General features: G+C 42.3%; 1 protein-coding gene across 2 annotated transcripts; it reads right to left on the reverse strand.

The window, feature by feature from the left end:
- Positions 1–3,347: 3,347 nt before the first annotated feature.
- On the reverse strand, positions 3,348–19,026 carry LOC115196287 (sodium/potassium-transporting ATPase subunit alpha-1). 2 transcript variants are annotated; one of them, XM_029756967.1, is made up of 22 exons: positions 18,827–19,026; positions 14,666–15,602; positions 14,283–14,408; positions 13,488–13,547; positions 12,309–12,512; positions 12,057–12,170; positions 11,833–11,967; positions 11,124–11,241; positions 10,748–11,016; positions 10,208–10,651; positions 9,747–9,939; positions 8,840–9,015; positions 8,610–8,746; positions 8,306–8,456; positions 8,038–8,206; positions 7,783–7,937; positions 7,478–7,601; positions 7,181–7,326; positions 5,393–5,523; positions 4,180–4,281; positions 3,772–3,863; positions 3,348–3,566 (listed from the first exon to the last, which is right to left on the reverse strand). In XM_029756967.1, exons 2-22 carry the CDS (start codon positions 14,675–14,677, stop codon positions 3,538–3,540), a joined length of 3,087 nt encoding a protein of 1,028 aa, XP_029612827.1. In that variant the 5' UTR covers positions 14,678–15,602; positions 18,827–19,026; the 3' UTR covers positions 3,348–3,537. The 2 variants fall into 2 exon arrangements, with proteins under 2 accessions (XP_029612827.1, XP_029612826.1); XM_029756966.1 differs by lacking the exon at positions 18,827–19,026 and having other exon boundaries at positions 14,666–15,922.
- Between the last annotated feature and the right edge of the window lie 1,354 nt (positions 19,027–20,380).

The raw sequence follows: 20,380 nt of genomic DNA on the forward strand, positions 1-20,380 counted from the left end.
GAGAGAGGGTAATCAAATACAGCCAGATGGAATCCTTGACTAATAGCTTTGGCATACCAATACCTTTTCACAATTGTGTGCATGTGTTCCATATGACTCATTGTTTTGAAGCCATATTTGGCTTGACTTCAATGGATTTCACATGTTTGTTTGCAAGTCTTTTCATATTTCCATTCTCTCATTGTTTGTCTGGCCTAGTAATCATATATAATCAGAAACCTAGTGTAACGTCCGTCGTTAGAAGAAGGGGACCAAAGCGCAGTGTGGGTTGGGTTCATATTTTAATAAACGTGAACCACCAAAACAATAAACAAAACACAACGAACGAACAGTATTGCAGGCTATTCACAACTATGCAAAATCAACTTCCCACAAAAGACAGGTGGAAAAAAGGCTACCTAAGTATGGCTCCCAATCAGCAACAACGAAATACAGCTGTCCCTGATTGAGAGCCATACCAGGCCAACACAAAGAAATACACAACATAGAAAAACATAGAAATACAAAAACATAGAACAATACTCAAAAACCCCGACAACACAAAACAAACACACCCCTGACACACCCTGACCAAACTACAATAACAAATAACCCCTTTTACTGGTTAGGACGTGACACCTAGATCTACCTCACACACCCTCCCTCAACCTTGCTATTGTCAGCATCAAAACAAAACAACTGATGCATCTGAATCTGTGTCACAAGCCTTGTGTTTTCTATCTATAACCATAGGGAGGGAGATTTAGAATGTTATTTTAGGTGTTCTATTTTGGAATCCTACAGTTCAATAGGGATAACAGTGTTCAGAATTTCAACAGAGAATAACATGTGCAATCCTAAATTATCAAGTGCTTAAAGGTCCAGTGCAGTCAAAAACTAGATATACCTTTGTTTTATTCCTTTGTTTTAGGTTGGAATAATACTGTGAATTTATGAAAATTATGATAATGCCATCTAAGAGCTGTTTATAAAAGACTGCCTGAAATGTCAGCCTGTTTTGGTGGAATAGAGTTTTGGCCTGCCTGGTGACATCACCATGTAGTAAGTTAGTTAATAGACCAATAACAAAGAGGGTTGCAAACCTCTCTGCCAATAACAGCTAGTTTTCAGTTTTCCCCTCACCACTCAGATCACTCCCAGACAGTCCTAGCAAAATTCTTGGTTGAGAAATTGCTTTTTGCTAAGAGTCAAATCAAATCAAATGTTATTAGTCACATTCGCTGAATACAACAGGTGTAGACCTTACAGTGAAATGCTTACTTACGGGCCCCTAACCAACAATGCAGTTTAAAAAAAATACAGATAAGAATAAGAGATAAAAGTAACACGTAATTAAAGAGCAGCACTAAAATAATAATAGCGAGTCTATATACAGGGTGGTACCGATACAAAGTCAATGTGCGGGGGCACCGGTTAGTTGAGGTAGTATGTACATGTAGCATGAGTTTTTAAAGTGACTATGCATAGATAATAACAGAGAGTAGCAGTGGTGTAAAGAGGGGGAGAGGGGGGAGCACTGCAAATAGTCTGGGTAGCATTTGTCTAGATGTTTAGGAGTCTTATGGCTTGGGGGTAGAAGCTGTTTAGAAGCCTCTTGGACCTAGACTTGGTGCTCCGGTACCGCTTGCCGTGCGGTAGCAGAGAAAACAGTCTATGACTAGGGTGGCTGAAGTCTTTGACAATTTTTAGGGCCTTCCTCTGACACTGCCTGGTATAGAGGTCCTGGATGGCAGTAAGCTTGGCCCCAGTGATGTACTGGGCTGTTTGCACTACCCTCTGTAGTGCCTTGCGGTCGGAGTCCGAACAGTTGCCATACCAGGTCGGTGATGCAACCAGTCAGGATGCTCTCGGCGGTGCAGCTGTAGAACCTTTTGAGGATCTGGGGACCCATGTCAAATCTTTTCAGTCTCCTGAGGGGGAATAGGTTTTGTCGTGCCCTCTTCACGACTGTTTTGGTGTGCTTGGACCATGTTAGTTTGTTGGTGATGTGGACACCAAGAAACTTGAAGCTGTCAACCTGCTCCACTGCAGCCCCGTTGCTGAGAATGGGGGCATGCTCGGTCCTCTTTTTCCTGTAGTCCACAATCATCTCCTTTGTCTTGATCACATTGAGGGAGAGGTTGTTGTCCTGGCACCACACGGCCAGGTCTGTGACCTCCTCCCTATAGGCTGTCTCGTCGTTGTCGGTGATCACTGTTGTGTCATCGGCAAATTTAATAATCGTGTTGGAGTCATGGCCGTGCAGTCATGAGTGAACAGGAGGGGACTGAGCACACACCCCTGAGGGGCCCCTATGTTGAGGATCAGTGTGGTGGATGTGTTGTTACCTACCCTTACCACTTGGGGGTGGCCCGTCAGGAAGTCCAGGATCCAGTTGCAGAGGGAGGTGTTAAGTTCCAGGGTCCTTAGCTTATTGATGAGCTTTGAGGGCACTGTGGTGTTGAATGCTGAGCTGTAGTCAATGAATAGCATTCTCATATAGAATAGCGTCCCACATATCCCAGAGAAGTTAAATGTCTTACTCACATCGGCTGCGGAGAGCGTGATCACACAGTCTTCCGGAACAGCTGGTGCTCTCATGCATGTTTCAGTGTTATTTGCCTTGAAGCGAGCATAGAAGTAGTTTAGCTCGTCTGGTGGGCTCGTGTCACTGGGCAGCTCTCGGCTGTGCTATTAAAAAAAAAAAAGAAGCTATTTTTGTTTATTTTTCGCCATTTTAATTGAAAACAATCACAGTAAGGTACTTAATTGTTAACCAGAAATGATTTGATATTGAGATAAAAACATCTGACCTTAAAAGTAACTATAAAGTTAAAATCTCACTTTTAAAAGTTAATATTCTATTAACTCACACCCAAATAATGTTGTTGACTCATTGTATACTCACTCATATTTCTGGCCAAAGCATAAATTAGAGAAAAAAAGCCCCACCTCAAACAGACTGTTTAAAAAATGCTTGCTATTTCCTCATATACCATGACATCATGTTGACATATTGGCAGAGCTGGCCAATCAGCTGTTGAATATTTTAAATGACCGATATACGACCACGCCATTCTGTTGTTGGAGTACGCCCACACCATTCAAACACAGAAAAGCTGCTTTTTAACATACTTCAATACAATTTTTTGGAAGTAAAAACTATTTCACTCATATTGTAATTCATTATAAGTCATATTTCATAGAACTATGCAAACACTGAACATTTACTTTAAACAAATAAGACGCAACTATACTAGGTTATTTCTCCCATAGATGCAACACAAGTTAAGCCTACATGTCTTACACTTAATCCAAACCAATAAATCAAAATAATTCAGACAACAAAAAATGAATAGTCTTAAGAATTAGTGTTGAAGTGATGTTTATTTCAATTTGCATTATCACAATCAAGAACTCCTCAATGCAGCTGAGTGCGCCATCACAGTGTTCATTGGATGTAATGGTAATGTAGCAGATTGAAATGTAGTGTAATGTTGTTGGTTGAGATGTAGCAGCAGAGTGACATTGAGTGATCCTGGGGATAGCCTCTTTTTGTCAGTAGTAGGTCTCCTGTTCCACCCAACCTTAAAGAAGAGAAAATTCAGAGAGATGAACACAATTAGTTAGATTTCATCTCATTACAGAAAATCTACATGAGACAAATTAAATAATTCATCCTTCCCAATCCTGCATGCCATTGTCATGTTATAACACAATAATTCACTTTGATGTAAAATTGTCAACGTTATCTTAATAGCTTGTTTTCGTCCATAGTCCCTGAGCACTTACCCCCTGGGTTTCGTCGCAGGATGTATCTCCTACCCTCATCATAGAGGAAGATGAGCAGAGAGTAGGGTAAGGCACAGAACCACCAGCAAGGCCTGAGGAAAGAGAGAAGAAAAGAGAGAAGAAAAGAGAGAAGGAAAGAGAGAAGAAAAGAATAAAGAGATTAAGTTGAGTGTAAAACAGCGAGGAAATGTGCTTACAGGGCCCCTAAATGTCAAATGTCATTTTCTCTCTTGGTTGGGCAGTAAACCCCATTACACTTTAGCTAACTAGTGAACCCCAACTGATCCTGAGGCCACAGTAGTCTCCTCCACCCATTGTAATATCCATCCATTTTACCACTCATCTTTTAAAACGGGTGAGCTTTGTTCCAAGCTGATATACAGAAGAGAATCAGAAGGGTCTACTCACTTGAGTGGGTACATTCTGAGGGCGACATCCATTCCAGGACAGTAGGATAGGAAGACAGCTAGGGCAGTTTCCTCAAACAGTCCGAAGATGAGAATACGGTTCCTGAGATGGGAGGAAAAAAAGAAGAAAAAAATCATGGATTTGATACCAACAGGGTGGATATTGATTTAGAAGTCAATTGCAGGGCTATATGCACATTAACTCCCTTCTGGCAAACAGTTCAGCTTCATCATGACCAAAACCACCCACCACCTGAACAGTTTCTTTCCCCGTGCTGTGGCCCTCACCAACTTAATTTAACCTTTATTTAACTAGGCAAGTCAGTTAAGAACAAATTCTTATTTTTCAATGACGGCCTAGGAACAGTGGGTTAACTGCCTTGTTCAGGGGCAGAACTACAGATTTGTACCTTGTCAGCTTGGGGATTTGAACTTGCAACCTGTCAGTTACTAGTCCAACGCTCTAACCACTAGGCTACGCTGCCAACCCAAGGCACTATGCAATCTGTGATGCACACTGCATCAAGTATCCAACACTTAGCGACCTTGTCTAGAGGTTCCGGCCTCTTGGTGTAATGGTATAGGTGTTGGCTTGACAGTCACTGGACCTGGTTTTGAGTTCCGGTTGGGGCTACCCCCTGAATTTGCTACATTGGTGTCAGAAATGGGATGGTGGCCATGAGGTCACCGGAGAGGTGTGTACATGTCAGGGACATGGTATAGAGAAACGTGGGGACACACTCTCCCAAAGGAAGGGGGTAATGTAGCGACCTTAACCCAACACCTAGCAACCTCATCGAGAGGTTTGATGTAATGATTAAGGTGTTGGCTTGACAATTGCTGGACCGGGGGTCAAGTCCCGGTTGGGGCTACCCCTGAATTCTCTACAATATATTTATACTGTAAATGTGTATATCCTCTCTTCCCTCTTACTCTTCAGTTCTATGCACATTTTATACATTTTGTATATAATGTATTTAAACTTTGTGTAAATTGCTCTGTCTGTATTCTGGCCTTTAATGTTGTCTATTGCTAGCAGCACCATATCACTAAGTACAATTGTGAGTATGTGTAAATGTACTTGGTGAATAAAGGTGATTCTGATTCTGGTGATGTGTAAGTCAAGACCAGAGCAGTGAAGATCAAGCTTCAGAAAAAAAACTCTTAGGACCCAAACCTAGACCAAGACCACAAAGATCGATGTGTGTACTCACTTCATTCCCTGCTGAAGGATGGAGTTCCTCCTGGTCTTACAGATGATCAAATCGGCCCACTGTACAACTACAATACTGGCGAAGAATGCTGTGTGGCAGGTGAACTCCACAATCTTTCTGCGCTCATATGTCTGAAGGATGGATCATAGACCATAGAAAGAGAGAGTGTGTAGAGAGACATATGGAAAAAAAGAAGAGCGAGAGGACATATGTTTATTACATTGGTACATTACAGTTGTGAAGATTACTGACTACTCTGTTACCAAATGTGTGGTGAACCTGTGTGCCGGCGGCAGCAGTGGCATTCACAAATGGTAGTTCTGGAGGAATAGTAGCAAGCTATCTACGAAGCCCAAAATAACGGAGAGGACTGTTGGGGCCGGTGAGGTGCACTGCTGAGGCTACGGACCTGTCTGTCTGAATCCCTGGCTGTGACTGAGATGCTCCGTCTTTCTCAAGACAATCGATATTTCCTCTGCTGACTATCCGAAATGCAAGCTGTGCATCATCACTGATCCGTGATCCCATCCATGACCTCTCAACTTTCTTGATACTGTATCACATTTATTGATTTATTTTGTTATCCTCTCTTGGGTAGGGGGCAGTATTTTGAATTTGAATGAATGAGGCGCCCAATGTAAACTGCCTGTTACTCAGGCCCAGAAGCTAGAATATGCATACGCATGGTAGTATTGGATAGAAAACACTCTAAAGTTTCCAAAACTGGTAAAATAATGTCTGTGAGTATAACAGAACAGATACGGCAGGCGAAAACCTGAGGAAAATCCATCCAGGAAGTGGGATATTTTTGATGTGGGTACTTTTCTATTGAATGCCTATACAGTATCTAAATGGTTAGGACCCAGATTGCAGTTCCTATGTCTTCCACTAGATGTCAACAGTATTTAGATATTGTTTCAGGCTTGTATTCTGAAAAATGAGGAAGAATGAGACCATTTTCTATGTGGACTCTAGAATGAACCAGAGCTAGTTTGCGCGCGTGACCGATTGCACGCCGTTTGTTGTTTTTCCTTTCTATTGAAGACGCTATTGTCCGGTTGAAATATTATCGACAACCTGAGGATTAATTATAAACATCGTTTGACATGTTTCGCCGAACTTTACCGGTACTATTAGGATGTATTCATCTGCATGTCGTGACCGCCTTTGAGCCAGTGGATTACTGAACAAAATGCGCCAACAAAAGTTTTTGGGACATAAAGAGGGACTTTATCGAACTAAACAAACATTTATTGTGTAACAGGGACTCTTGTGACTGCAAATATAAAGATCATCAAAGGTAAGTGATTAATTTTATCGCTATTTCTGACTTTTGTAATTCCTTTACTTGGTTGTAAAATGTTTGTATGCTTTTGTAAGCGGGGCGCTGTCCTCAGATAATCGCATGGTATGCTTTTGCCGTAAAGCCTTTCTGAAATCTGACACAGTGGCTGGATTAACAAGAAGTTAATCTTTAAGCCGATGTATAACACTTGTATTTTTATGAATGTTTAATTTGACTATTTCTGTATTTTGAATTTGGCGCTCTGCAATTTCACCGGATGTTGGCCAGGTGGGACGCTACCGTCCCACCTGCCCATAAGAAGTTATCTTGACTTTCCAGATATATACAAAATTCAGCTTTTAGCTGCCATGTATTCTGGAATAAACTAAACAAAAGAATTGTGAGAGAGATTGAAAAAGCTCATATTGAGAACTTCAGATCAAAACAAGGCCAATGCTAATCCGTTAGTACAGCAAAAAGCAGAGCGGTGTTTGTGTACTTACCCACTGCTGGCCGTAGCTGTCCTCCATGTCGTTCATTATCTTGTTGTCCCAGTCCACACGCATACCCAGCAAATCCATGGGCAAGAACCCGTTCTCAGCCAGGATCACAAAGTATGTGAAGAAACCGGCTGTGGCCTGCATCATACCTGTGAAGAGTAAAAATGAGGAGAGTATTTTTGTCAGTGAAGTGACATTGATCAGATTGTTAATGTGCTATGAAACTGACTGGCCAACATACAACGCAACAAGACCCGGTAAAGGCAGACAAAACAGAAGAAGGGCCAAATTAATCCTTACCAATTTGACCGTAGGCTATGCTAATGAGCCTCTCGTTCACCAGTTTGTCAGTTTTGGGGTTTCTGGGCTGTCGCTTCATGATGTCATTCTCAGCTTCTTCATAGGCCAGGGAGATAGCTGGGACCTTGAAGGTAATGATGGGAAAGATCATCCAAATTAGAAATGTTTTGTTGGTAACTTTGATGTTAGTTCAAAGACCTTCCAAACAACCTCTAAAATGATCATGTACATTGTTCTTCATAACGCACCAGAACACATTATCAGATTGTTCACAAAGGAGGAGTATCCACATCTGAAAGACCCACCATATCAGTTCCCAGGTCGATACAGAGGATGGTGACAGTTCCTAGGGGCAGTGGAATGTTGGCGATGATGAAGAGGAGGAAGGGTGAGATTTCTGGAATATTACTGGTCAGGGTGTAGGCGATGGACTTCTTCAAGTTGTCAAAGATCAGACGGCCTGAGGGGAAATAGAGGATGGGGGGAAGGAATAGTCAGGGTGATGAGAGAAGGATGGAAAAACCCAGCAGATTGATGGTCATTGCCAGAGCTTCTCTTACCCTCTTCAACACCAGTCACAATGGAGGCAAAGTTGTCATCCAGGAGGATCATGTCTGCAGCCTGCTTGGAGACATCAGATCCAGAGATACCCATAGCAACACCGATGTCAGCCTTCTTCAGAGCAGGAGAATCGTTCACACCATCACCTGTCACAGCTACAATAGCACCCTGTGGATAAGTAAGAGAGGTGTTTACAGATGTTAGAAACTCCAAAAGTGAGATGCAATTATCCTGACTGACTCATGAATTAATTCAATAAAATAGTACCTGACGCTGGCAACCCTCCACAATGATCAGCTTCTGCTGAGGAGAAGTTCTGGCAAACACAATCTCAGTGTGATGGGACAAAATGTCATCCAACTGTTCGGCTGACAGGTCCTTCAGCTCTCCACCGTGGACAACACAGGCCTTGGCATCTCTGGAGGGTACAAATATAAGCTAAATATAAGGGCTTGTATTGGTCTGTTCTGATGATGCCCCAAAAAGGCTAAATCAATGTTTCTGTAGACAATGTTAAGTGTAGACAGTATGATGACATAACTGAAATGATCCCAAACAAATTGCAACATACCTTGGATTGACCTCAGAAACTGGGATTTTCAGGCGAGCAGCGATGTCCTCAACAGTCTCGTTTCCTTCAGATATAATGCCCACACCCTTGGCAATGGCTTTGGCAGTGATGGGATGATCACCAGTGACCATGATAACCTAAGGGAAGGAAGGGAAGAGGAGTGGTCTGATCACAGTGGCTGCTATGTGGATTGCCTGAAGAGTCTTGTGTTTAGTATGATATTGACATACCTTGATTCCAGCACTCCTGCACTTTCCCACAGCATCAGGCACAGCAGCACGGGGAGGGTCAATCATGGACATTAGGCCAACGAAGCACAGATTCTCAGTTGGGAAGTTTACCTCTTCGCAGTCAAAGTTAAAGCCTTCGGCAAACTGGTCATCAGGTAGCTGGAAATGGCAGAAACCTGAAAAAGCCACAGAGTTAGAGACACGCCACAACAAATGTTTAATGTTCTAGACCAGTCAGGGTCGAACTGGATTGCGGTCACAACAAAATAAATTAATAGTACAGATTTTGATGGGACAATATACAAACGGTTTTGAGAAAGATAATTTTGTTATTGGTTTCTTTTAATTTTGAAAATGTAATGAATTAAAGGTTATTTGTTGATGTTAAAATTTAAAGCGGCAATCAGCAGTTGAAACAATAACAAAGCGGGCTCCCCACAACTGGTTTGGTAAAAAGCTGAGGGATGGGGCTGGACAAATGATACCCCTCATGGACAGAGCTATGGATGCAAGGATTGACCATCCATCATATCAAATGAAAATGATAGTTTAACCATGTTTTGAGGCTATTTAGTGTTGGTTTACATTTACTTTGTTTACAAACATTGGAGTAAAAAAAATAATATTTTGGGTTATGATGACAGTTGAATTAGGCATTTATTCAGTTATATTCTTCAAGAATCAATAGATACTTATCAATTATTCAAAAAATGGAGGTACATTTTTTTTAGCAACTCCAGATTGCCTCTTTAAGGTTATGTCATTAGATTTGGGGCAGGGTCGCAAGACATTCTGGTTGAAAAATGGAGTCCCCACTAAAAAAGTTTGAATACCACTGTTCTAGACTGTTCATTCAGTCCAAAACCTTTGAATGCATATTTTCCCATATTGGTGTGTGCCCTCTTACCCAGCACTCTCTCTCCCAGCCCTCCCAGCTCTTCGTAGGCGTTCTGGAAGGCTTCCTTCAACTCGTCATCCAGAGGCTGTTCTTTGCCCTGGATCAAAATGGTGGAGCAGCGGTCCAGAATCCTCTCAGGGGCTCCCTTCATCACCAGCAGGTGCTTGGACTCTCCGGCCATGATGTTCTTATGAATGGAGAGCTAGGGGCGAAATGAATTGGTTTTTGATCAGATGACACCATAAAGAGAGTTTAAATTTAAATTAGCAGGCAATGACCAGTAAGTAGCCTACAGTGCCTGGTAAACTAAAGTTCTGGCAACTTATTGGATGTCGATACATAGTGGCATTTCCAAGCTGATTGAGAAAAGCCATCCATCCATCCTGATTTTGAGTCTATCACACCACCTTCTACAACTCAGTTTAACCCGTTGTTAACCCACAGATACCACAAAGAGTGCATGTGGTTACCTGATATTTGTTGGTGGAGTTGAAGGGAATCTCAGCGATCTTGCTGTACTTTTCTCTCATGTCTTTGACAGACCCGCAGCACAGCTCGATACACTTCAGCAGGGCAGACTCTGAAGCATCACCAGCCACATCTCTCTTGAGGATAGGTACGTTGTTCTGTTCTGCCAGGAAGACGGCGCGGTTGCACAGGCCAGCGACTCTAGCCAGGGCAGCCCAGGTGGCAGAGCTTTTGTCGAAGCAGGTACCACTCTGGTTCTCTGTGGTGTCAGCCTCATGGATCTGGTTGTCGAACCACATGTGAGCCACGGTCATTCTGTTCTGAGTCAGGGTTCCGGTCTTGTCAGAGCAAATGGTGGAGGTGGAGCCAAGGGTCTCAACAGCTTCAAGATTCTTCACCAGGCAGTTCTTCTTGGCCATACGCTTGGCAGTCAGAGTTAGACACACCTACGATAGAAAGCCATATTAGACAGTTAAATAATCAACAAGTTTTGTTGTTAGGACTGAAGTTTTCGTTAAACATGACTTTTCATCGGTACTCACAGTTACAGTAGCCAGGAGACCCTCTGGCACATTAGCAACGATGATTCCAATGAGGAAGATGACAGCTTCTAGCCAACCATATCCCAGAATGAGGGACAGGACGAAAAAAGACACGCCCAGGAAGACGGCCACACCGGTGATGATGTGGATAAAGTGCTCAATCTCTTTGGCTATAGGCGTCTTCCCACCCTCCAGACTCGTGGCCAAGGTGGCGATACGACCCATGACAGTGTGGTCACCAGTGTTGATGACGATACCTCTGGCAGTTCCTGACAAAACATGGAGAATATGGTTTAGAATCACAAAATGGCTAAGTGATACATTTCAAGTTATTTGAACTATTAAATCACTACGGCTAGTTACAGAAGTTATTTACCTTCAACACAGTTGGTAGAGAAGAAGGCAATGTTCCTTGTCTCCAAGGGGTTGTCATTGGAGAAATCCGGAGTACGTGTCTGGGGCTCAGATTCACCAGTGAGGGAGGAGTTGTCCACCTGAGTGGGAAAAGAGAATTGCGTTAATACAACTTTGAATGACACTAAAGGTGTCCGAATGCTTCCCATCCGAAACAGTTCAGAACAGTTTGTCATATAATATGACGACATTTTGTGCTGTTTTTATTCGTTTTGGTCTCCAGGAAGTTTTTTTGGGGCTGTTGGTGCACACACAAAAAAATCCTCGAGGCCAGCTGAAGTTCAGGAGCCAAAGTCTATGCCCCTTCGTCGGTCATTGGTCAACAGTAGTGATCAATGAAGTGTCTGTTGTCATTCAATGATAGACGATTTGTTTTCATTCACATTTTTTCACTTGAGAAATACTGCACCAAAAATCTTATCTAGATTGCGCAACTAAGATCTCCTTAGCAAAAACATCAACATTTATGACATATTTCTTGAATTATCTTAGATTCATTCTGACTATTTTGAGAAAGTGTATACTGGCTACGGTGTCTCAAAATGGACAAACAGTACTATTGTCGCTTTTTCAAGCAAAGGTCTTTTAAGGGAGTATGCCAGTCAAACCGAAGTATGCGGAAGCCTTAGGCTACATATGTGACCCATGATCTTGGATTGTAAAGTACCCACCTTGCAGCCGCTGGCAGAGACAATACGCAAATCAGCTGGGATCCTATCTCCTCCTTTCACCTCCACCAGATCTCCAACCACCACTTCTTCAGCGTTGATGTTCTTCTTCTCACCATCACGGACAACCAGGGCTTGCTACAAGGCAAGTGACAGGATTACAATCCGTAGACATGACAATACAATCAAGTTCTTCTCAGAGGTGTTTGAAAAGGCAGAAGTCTAACCTGTGGGACCAGGTTCTTGAAGGAGTCCATGATCTTTGAGCTCTTGGCCTCTTGGTAGTAGGAGAAACAGCCAGTGACAATGACGACAACAGAGAGCACAACCCCCAGGTACAACTGTGAGGGACAGAAACGAAGAGGGAGAAAGACTATGAGACTATTACGTTACTGTTAAGTGAGAAAACCCTTTCAGGCACTAGAGGCATTGTAGTTTTTGTTAAATCTCAAATTATCTCAGAATTCTATAATTCTCACATTATCATTGGCCGGCTCATCCTCGGAGGCGGCCTGGATTCCGTAGGCCAGGAAGCAGAGCATAGCACCAATCCATAGGAGCATAGAGAACCCACCAAAGAGCTGCCTGCAGAACTTAACCCACTCAGGGGTAGTGGGAGGAGGGGTCAGGGTGTTGGGGCCATCACGAAGAAGGATCTCCTTAGCCCGAGCTGAGGATAGACCCTGGATGGGGGAGGGATGAGAGAGAAGGAGAGAGGGGAAAGGTAGAGTGAAGAGAAAGGAGGAGGGAGGGAAGAGGGAAGAGGAAGAGGCAGAGTAAGAGGCAGTAGAGTGATTACCTATGGAACTCAAAACTTTCCCCTCCCCTTTTGTCAGCAAGAAAATCTGTCAAACGACCTCCCTCCCCATACCTCGCCCCGCCCCGCCCCTCATCACTACATAGTGCTTTCAATGTTCCCGTGTGAATGTGGCCCTTGTAGTGGAAATTCTGCTTAGTCCCTGGATCAAATATCAACAGATCATTATCTGTGCGCCATCACCAAAATAGTGTTTAACTGTTATCCTTTCCACACAAAACAATGTTTAGGCCTGTCCTAATTGTACTCCACACAAAGCTGAAGATATTGCAGATATTGTGTCCCCTGCATTAGACCTACCCTATGGCTTGTTAAAAATTGTTAATGTGTATTTATCTGACTTGCTGTCACACAAATGGAAAAAGTCTCATTCATATGTTCTATGCACCGTTTTAACTTCCACTCACTGTCATATCTAATGTTGTGTTTTTATGTTGTGTTTACTATGAATGCTGCTTTTCCGGCCAGGGCTCACTTGTAAAAGAGATGTACATCTCAATGTGACCTCTCTGGTTAAATAAAGGATTCAAAAAATAAAATGAAAAGAATGTAATGGGAGTCACACATTTGGAAAAGATATATTTGACTCCAAACTCTGTCTAAACTTTAGGAAGGTATAGATATGTTTCATGTTCAAAGATTCAGTGGTAGATAGTGATGTCATCATGACTTAGAAGGCAGATGAAGTTCTACCTACGATATGACCTCGTGCCGTAACCTCCACGACCTCAATGCGCTTCAAATTACAGTCAGAAACAATCCCGTAGGAGCAGCTGATACAACTGGTTGTCAGTTTTAAAAAAGCGGAGGCACACATGCACACACATATTCACTCACTCACCCTGGCTAAATCTGTGCCGTATTTCCTATGAAGTTCATCCAAGGTCAACTTGTGGTCATCCTAAATCAGAGAGAGAGAGAGGGAGAGAGGGAGAGAGAGGGAGAGAGAGAGAGGGAAAGAGAGAGGGAGAGAGAGATTGAGAAAGAAAGAAACAATTGCTTGTTGAACTAGGGAGTTCTCTCAACTTTTCCCCATGGCGAAAGTATATGCAGAACATGCATAGTTATGAAACACATTCCTCAAACAATTTGAAATGATCCTTGGTATGATGAGGTTATGCTGCATCGATTTCAATATAAACCAAAGATAAGTCATGCGTTTCTTTATGATGGATGGAATTATCTGGTTCACATTTCTGCCCTGAAAAAGCAGTTTCCAAAGATATGCTACTCTTCCTCTGAAGTTTAAACGCAGGCTATTGGGGTTTTGAAACTGCTCCCAAGCCTCACTGCAGAGTAATAGTAAGTCAATTAAAATGCTAATTAGTACCCAAATGCAAGTCTAGAAACTAAAGAGCTTGATGCACATTTGAAAGGTTGTGTGTTGTACCTTTTCTGGTCCACAGAGACTAATAGACTTACTGTTTACCTTAGTCTTTTCTTGCTGAAATTACTGACAGTTTTGAAGCTATATCACACTATTTAAATAATCTTTGGCACTACGGATGAAAATTATTTTTGCAGCCAACTCCACTGCTTTGATGTGTAAATTGAATATGGATTCATGTGCATTGTTCATGTCAACTAAATTAGATTAATAGAATTAGTAAATTCATAAATAATCAGTTTTCCTCACCAGGTCAACTTCCTTTTTCAGATCGTCCATGTCCTTCTTCTCCTTTGCTTTCTTCACCTCCTTTTTACTCTTTTTATTCCCATCGTCCTCTGAGGTCGCCGCCAGCTTATAATCATCTTTCCCCTTCTGTATATCAAAAGGTACGTTAATGATGAGAAAGTGGGAACTATCGATGTGCCTCTTTCCTAATGAGGGCTTAGATAAGGAGTACATTCAGAACTTTATCAAATATGGAACTTTATTTAAAAAACTAAGAAGCAGCCATGAACAGAGGGCTAAACTTTTAATATGAACTGCAAAAAAACTACAGATTTTTTGAAGTTGAAAGAACACAATATAAGTAAATCCAAATCCTGATACTCAAAAGTGAAATCCAGACTTACTCCGAGCCCCATCCTTGCACTGCTGTCTTAGAACTCTCAATCCCAGTGGTTTCTAAAGAGAATATACTTCCTCCTTATCCTGAGAAACTCCACCTGTTACACGTTTACACTTCTCTCTCTCACTTTCTCGACGTCTCGAGTCACCCCAGAGCTCCCTGGATAGCTAACTCAGGTTTGAATATATTTATATACCCGACTGGTTTACCTGCCCAAGGGGAGGTACACAGGAGGAATGAGGCAGGTGAGTGGAGAGGGGGCTGAGGATGGGAGGGGTTGGGGAGAAGGAGGGGGATCTGTGAAATGTAATTTATTTATTTATTCAACCTTCACCTATACAGCTTGGTCATTTTGACGACAAGGCCCCTGAAAGAAAGAATCCGTCTGAAGTTGACGGTAATAACAGTGTAGTGGAATGGAAAATAAGTTGACAGTAATAACAGCGTGGAGTGGAATGGAAAAGAACGAGGACAATGAATGAATAAAGATCATTTTCTTTCTCTCTGCTGTACTTACTTTCTCACTTGTTGATTGATTTGAAAGAAATCCTGCACCTTTGAAGCTAAATAATATCACGAAAAGCTGTTGAAGCGAGCATAAAGAACTGTGTTTGTACATTCATTCTCACGCTTGAAACATAAGTTGCCAGTATAGAAACCAAGGCCATGAGCCTTTGTCCGGTGGCGTGTTGGGTTGTTGCAATTATAACAAACAATACTGACTTTGACCCAGAGGCCATCTTATCTGCCTTCCAACTGGACGTCACAGTACATTCATTCCTTGACCTTTGCTGTCACATGTAAATCCACAGGTTAAGATGGAGGCTGTGGGGAAGAGTGCGTGACCTTGACACACTCAGGGAGAGGTTGTACTTCGGGAGGCAGGGTGGAGTGCCGCGGGTGTCTGTTTAGTAAACGTCTGGCTGTTTGTGGTTGTCAGTCTGTGGGAAGAGGCGGGCGGTAAGAGAGATAGAGGGGGGTGTAGATGTGTAACACCAGTTTATTTCAATAATAGCAACATCAAAACGTTTAAACTTTATTAAAAACCCAACATAATCAAATAGACATTTTACAAAAAAGTGCACACCTTTAACGTTGGTAAGCCATACTCTCTCCTAGCTATACATTAAATCGGCGATATGTGAATTCTTCCATAGTAGCTGTTATACCTTGTGGAGTGTCGATGGAGATTTAGAGAGGGAAATAATGACATGATAGATGGATAGATAGAAAAGAGAGATGGGTAGACAGAAAAGGTGAGAGAGTTTCTGAAAGAGCGTGTGTGTTCCACTTTTAGAGATATGTAAACTGTACTGCACCACCTTTTTTATGCACGAGGAGAGGTCCTCGGGACAAGTTAATTAAGCACAGGTCTGTCAAATGATTGAGATGAACAATAGTTAACCAAAGTGCCAAGGTTTATTAACGTAGAGGGCACAAACAATAGATTAGCAGCAGGGCAAGAAATACTACCTGGTCTCCAAGACTCAAACCTTGCATGTAAAACACTTCAAGGAGAATATCATGCAAACTTAGATAAAGTATATTCACAATCATTGTAAGATAATACACTTGTGATTAAAAATTATTTGTAAGATAGCATACCTGATGAAACATTCTTTGAAAGATAACACACTTGTGATAATTAGCATGCTAAAGCACACACATTCATTTTAAGACTTGCCACTGCTCGCTAACCAAAAGAACCCCCCAAAAGACAACAAGCCCTGGAAGGCCCTGGGGAGGTGGTAACAAAATAAGACAAATATACAAACAAAACATATAACAAAGAAATTCAACTAGTTCGACTGCCAAAGCAACACCAAATCTTTTGCCTGAATACCAGCTCATTCGCTTAGTGCAGACTCAACTTTTTTTCATCCTACCTACCTAATGTAAGGGACACAAACTAACATTAAGTAACGTTTTGCTAAGACTTTCTTCATTCTTGATTCGGAAGTAAAGTCTATCTTAGAAATGTCTGTGTTCAGTTGCATGTGGTTCTCCCAAAACCAGAGAATATTTTTTAAAGTTTGTAAAATCCACGTTTTGCACCAAGTGAGGAGTTCCCTCGCCAGACATCTAGCATTTCCCAACATCTTTGCAGGAACTAGTCATTTCTATGCGACGCGTCCATGGCCACGTGTAAAAATAGATGACAGCGCATCACACAGTGTGACCAAAACAAAGATCCAAACACATGCATGAGGCATTTCTCTCTCGATACAAAACTTCGATTTTTACTATCTTTCTGAATATTCTCTGGTTTTTGCAGAACCACCTGCAACTGAACATTGATAAGATACACCTTTCTTCCGAACGAAGAAAGTATGGGCAAGAACAGGTCCTCGTTTCCCAGTTGCGATGTAACTTAAGCATTACGATGATCGTACCAGATGCATCGTTATTTACGTTATTTATGAGCCAACTTTTTAAGTGTTTCCCCAAACAAGCACGTAGCGAACGTTCACTAAGTGCGTCGTTAGACCATGTGTCGTTACTGATAGGATCAAAAGAAAGGCAGCGCTGCTCTCGGGTCAGCTTTGTCCATTCAAATCTTACCTTAACATTAGAATTATTCCACAATAGTGAGAGAGCTTATGTCTGCAAAAAGGCTATTGAGGTAGTTCATTATGCTTCCCTAATAATAATGCGCAAAATCACACATCATGAAACATATTGAGGCAAAAAAATTTTTTTACAGACAGTAGCCTAGTCGCAAAATAAAACCATTGATTGAACATGAAATAGATTTCAGTATAACTGAAATAGCCTATATAGGCCCATGCAGCCTATATATCTTTTAATGCAGTCATCTCGGTTTTCATTTGACGCATTCATTTATCCTTCACTTGTTTGTAACAATTGCAAATACTTTGTATTTGTAGTCAACTTTGTTCTAAAGTTATCGGCAGTCACAGTCAGACAGATAGCCTAAACTTGTTGATTCTATGTTTAGCGGAGATCCTCTATGAATATAGTGACGCGGAACGGCAAAAAAAGCATGTAACGGTGCACCTTGGCTGCTCTACGAGTGGTCTGGATCACTCAGAGATGGGAAAAGGTTTTTCAGAGCCGCTTTACTAACAAGGCTATGGGAAACACCTGGGCCACTAAAGCTACATCGTAAGAAGGTTCTAACGATGATATTAACGCTACAAAGGTTCTGGGAAACACCTGGGCCACTAAAGCTACATCGTAAGAAGGTTCTAACGATGATATTAACGCTACAAAGGTTCTGGGAAACACCTGGGCTACTAAAGCTACATCGTAAGAAGGTTCTAACGATGATATTAACGCTACAAAGGTTCTGGGAAACACCTGGGCTACTAAAGCTACATCGTAAGAAGGTTCTAACGATGATATTAACGCTACAAAGGTTCTGGGAAACACCTGGGCTACTAAAGCTACATCGTAAGAAGGTTCTAACGATGATATTAACGCTACAAAGGCTCTGGGAAACACCTGGGCTACTAAAGCTACATCGTAAGAAGGTTCTAACGATGATATTAACGCTACAAAGGTTCTGGGAAACACCTGGGCTACTAAAGCTACATCGTAAGAAGGTTCTAACGATGATATTAACGCTACAAAGGCTCTGGGAAACACCTGGGCTACTAAAGCTACATCGTAAGAAGGTTCTAACGATGATATTAACACTACAAAGGTTCTGGGAAACACCTGGGCTACTAAAGCTACATCGTAAGAAGGTTCTAACGATGATATTAACGCTACAAAGGCTCTGGGAAACACCTGGGCTACTAAAGCTACATCGTAAGAAGGTTCTAACGATGATATTAACGCTACAAAGGTTCTGGGAAACACCTGGGCTACTAAAGCTACATCGTAAGAAGGTTCTAACGATGATATTAACGCTACAAAGGCTCTGGGAAACGAGGCCCTGGTTAGTTGAAAAATTGCTTCCAACCCTTTCTACTAGCCAAGATATATTGGCAACTATGGACGAATTCATATATCGCTAACTCTCTCCAGGCCTACACATCCAACAAAACGTTTCCAATGCTGCGTCTCGCAGACAGCGTTGGTCCCCTTTCAAACCTGCGCCGAACACGTCACTGAAACACAAATCATTGTTTTACATGGCTGTCGTATACTTTAACAAGCGGTAAAACATTCACAGACCAACAAACAAAAGTTAGCTTACCCAAAGTTTGACTAACTTTGACAAACACAGCCAGCATGGGTGAACAGTGAAGTGCACCGTCCCTTGTCCTCCGGGGTGGAAACAAAGATCCCAAACAAAGGTATTTATGGCATAGCTCACCTCATCTCATACCAGCCCATAGGTGCAACTGGCTACAGAGACAAGGGAGGGGATAAATATGGAGATAAACTGTGTGTGTCTATGTGTGGGGTGTGTGTCTGTGTGTCAAATAGAGAACTGTTCCTTATTTAGAGCAAACATGACCAGTGTTTACACTTTTTAGAGGTGACCACTCCCTGCATTAAAAAAACGATTGTGGACAAACAAACACAAAATGGAACTGGCACCTGTATTTGAAATGCTTGAGCCCCATCCGCTCTCACCATTTCATTTGTTGCTACCCAGATAACTGCAAAATAGGTAGGTTCTTGGAAAACTGACAATCAAAGCGGAAGTGTATGATTCTGGGTCATTAGCACAGGGGCCTGTTGTCATATGTTTCATATTCCAATGGTGAATAGGTTTTGTTTTGAGAGGGAACTCATTGCTGTTGGCCTAAATTGGCCACTGTGCCAATTGAATCTCAACAAGGAAACTGTAATAATCCCTCAACACCTGTGGAATTCCAACACTCCCTGACTAGAGAGAGAAAGGAAACACACACAACTGCACAAAACTACACACACACACATCACTGTGGATGAGAACAGTGGTCCCTGGATGGTCCTGCTCCTCTCCATCGTACTTTGACATGACTTTGTCCTCTACCCAGACCAGGACACAGAGAGAGTTGTGGAGATGGGGGGGGGGGGGGGGGTACAGGACAGAGAGAGCCCGGGAGAGAGGAAAAGGAGAAATAGAATTGTAGAAGGAAGGAAAGAAAGAGGACGAGGGGTTAAGAGCTCATCACAGTGCAATAAAACCTTATTGCTCTGAGGCTTACACACGCAAACGCATGCACACGCACACACATGTAAGTGTCCCTAAACAGCCTCTTTGATTATGTGTAATTATTGTGGATTACACAAGGTTTAACCCCCATGCATTTGTACCAGTGTGAAAGACATAAACCAGGGGCATTCATATCCTGGCCTAGAGGTCTGAGCAATCATCCCATCGGCCATTCACAATCTTTCCATTCCTAATCCTACACGGATACACGTCTGATCAATCCAGATACAGTTCACTGTCTTGATTAGAAGCGAGTGAGGGAGAGGAGGGGGAATTAAAGGACGTGGGTAGAGTAGAGAGACATTCGTTAGGGAAGAGAGGTGAGAGAGAGACTCAGGTGTGAGAGAAAGAGAGTGAGACTGAAGAAAGAGATGGAGACTGAGAATTAGCAGTGGAGAAACCGAGAGAAAGAAGGAGAATGCAAAAAAAGAGAGAATGCAAGAAAGAGAGCGAGAATGCGAGGAAGAGAGAGAGAGACTACAGGTTTCATTGAATCATGTCTACTGGTCTCTGGTGGGTGTCCCTGTCTCCTGGTGAAGCTGTCATGTGACCAAGCTCAGCGCCTCTCATGTTTCTCTACCGCAGGATCACATCCATCATCAC

Source organism: Salmo trutta, chromosome 6 (assembly GCF_901001165.1).
Source record: "Salmo trutta chromosome 6, fSalTru1.1, whole genome shotgun sequence".
In the NCBI taxonomy this organism is placed as follows: Eukaryota; Metazoa; Chordata; class Actinopteri; order Salmoniformes; family Salmonidae; genus Salmo; species Salmo trutta.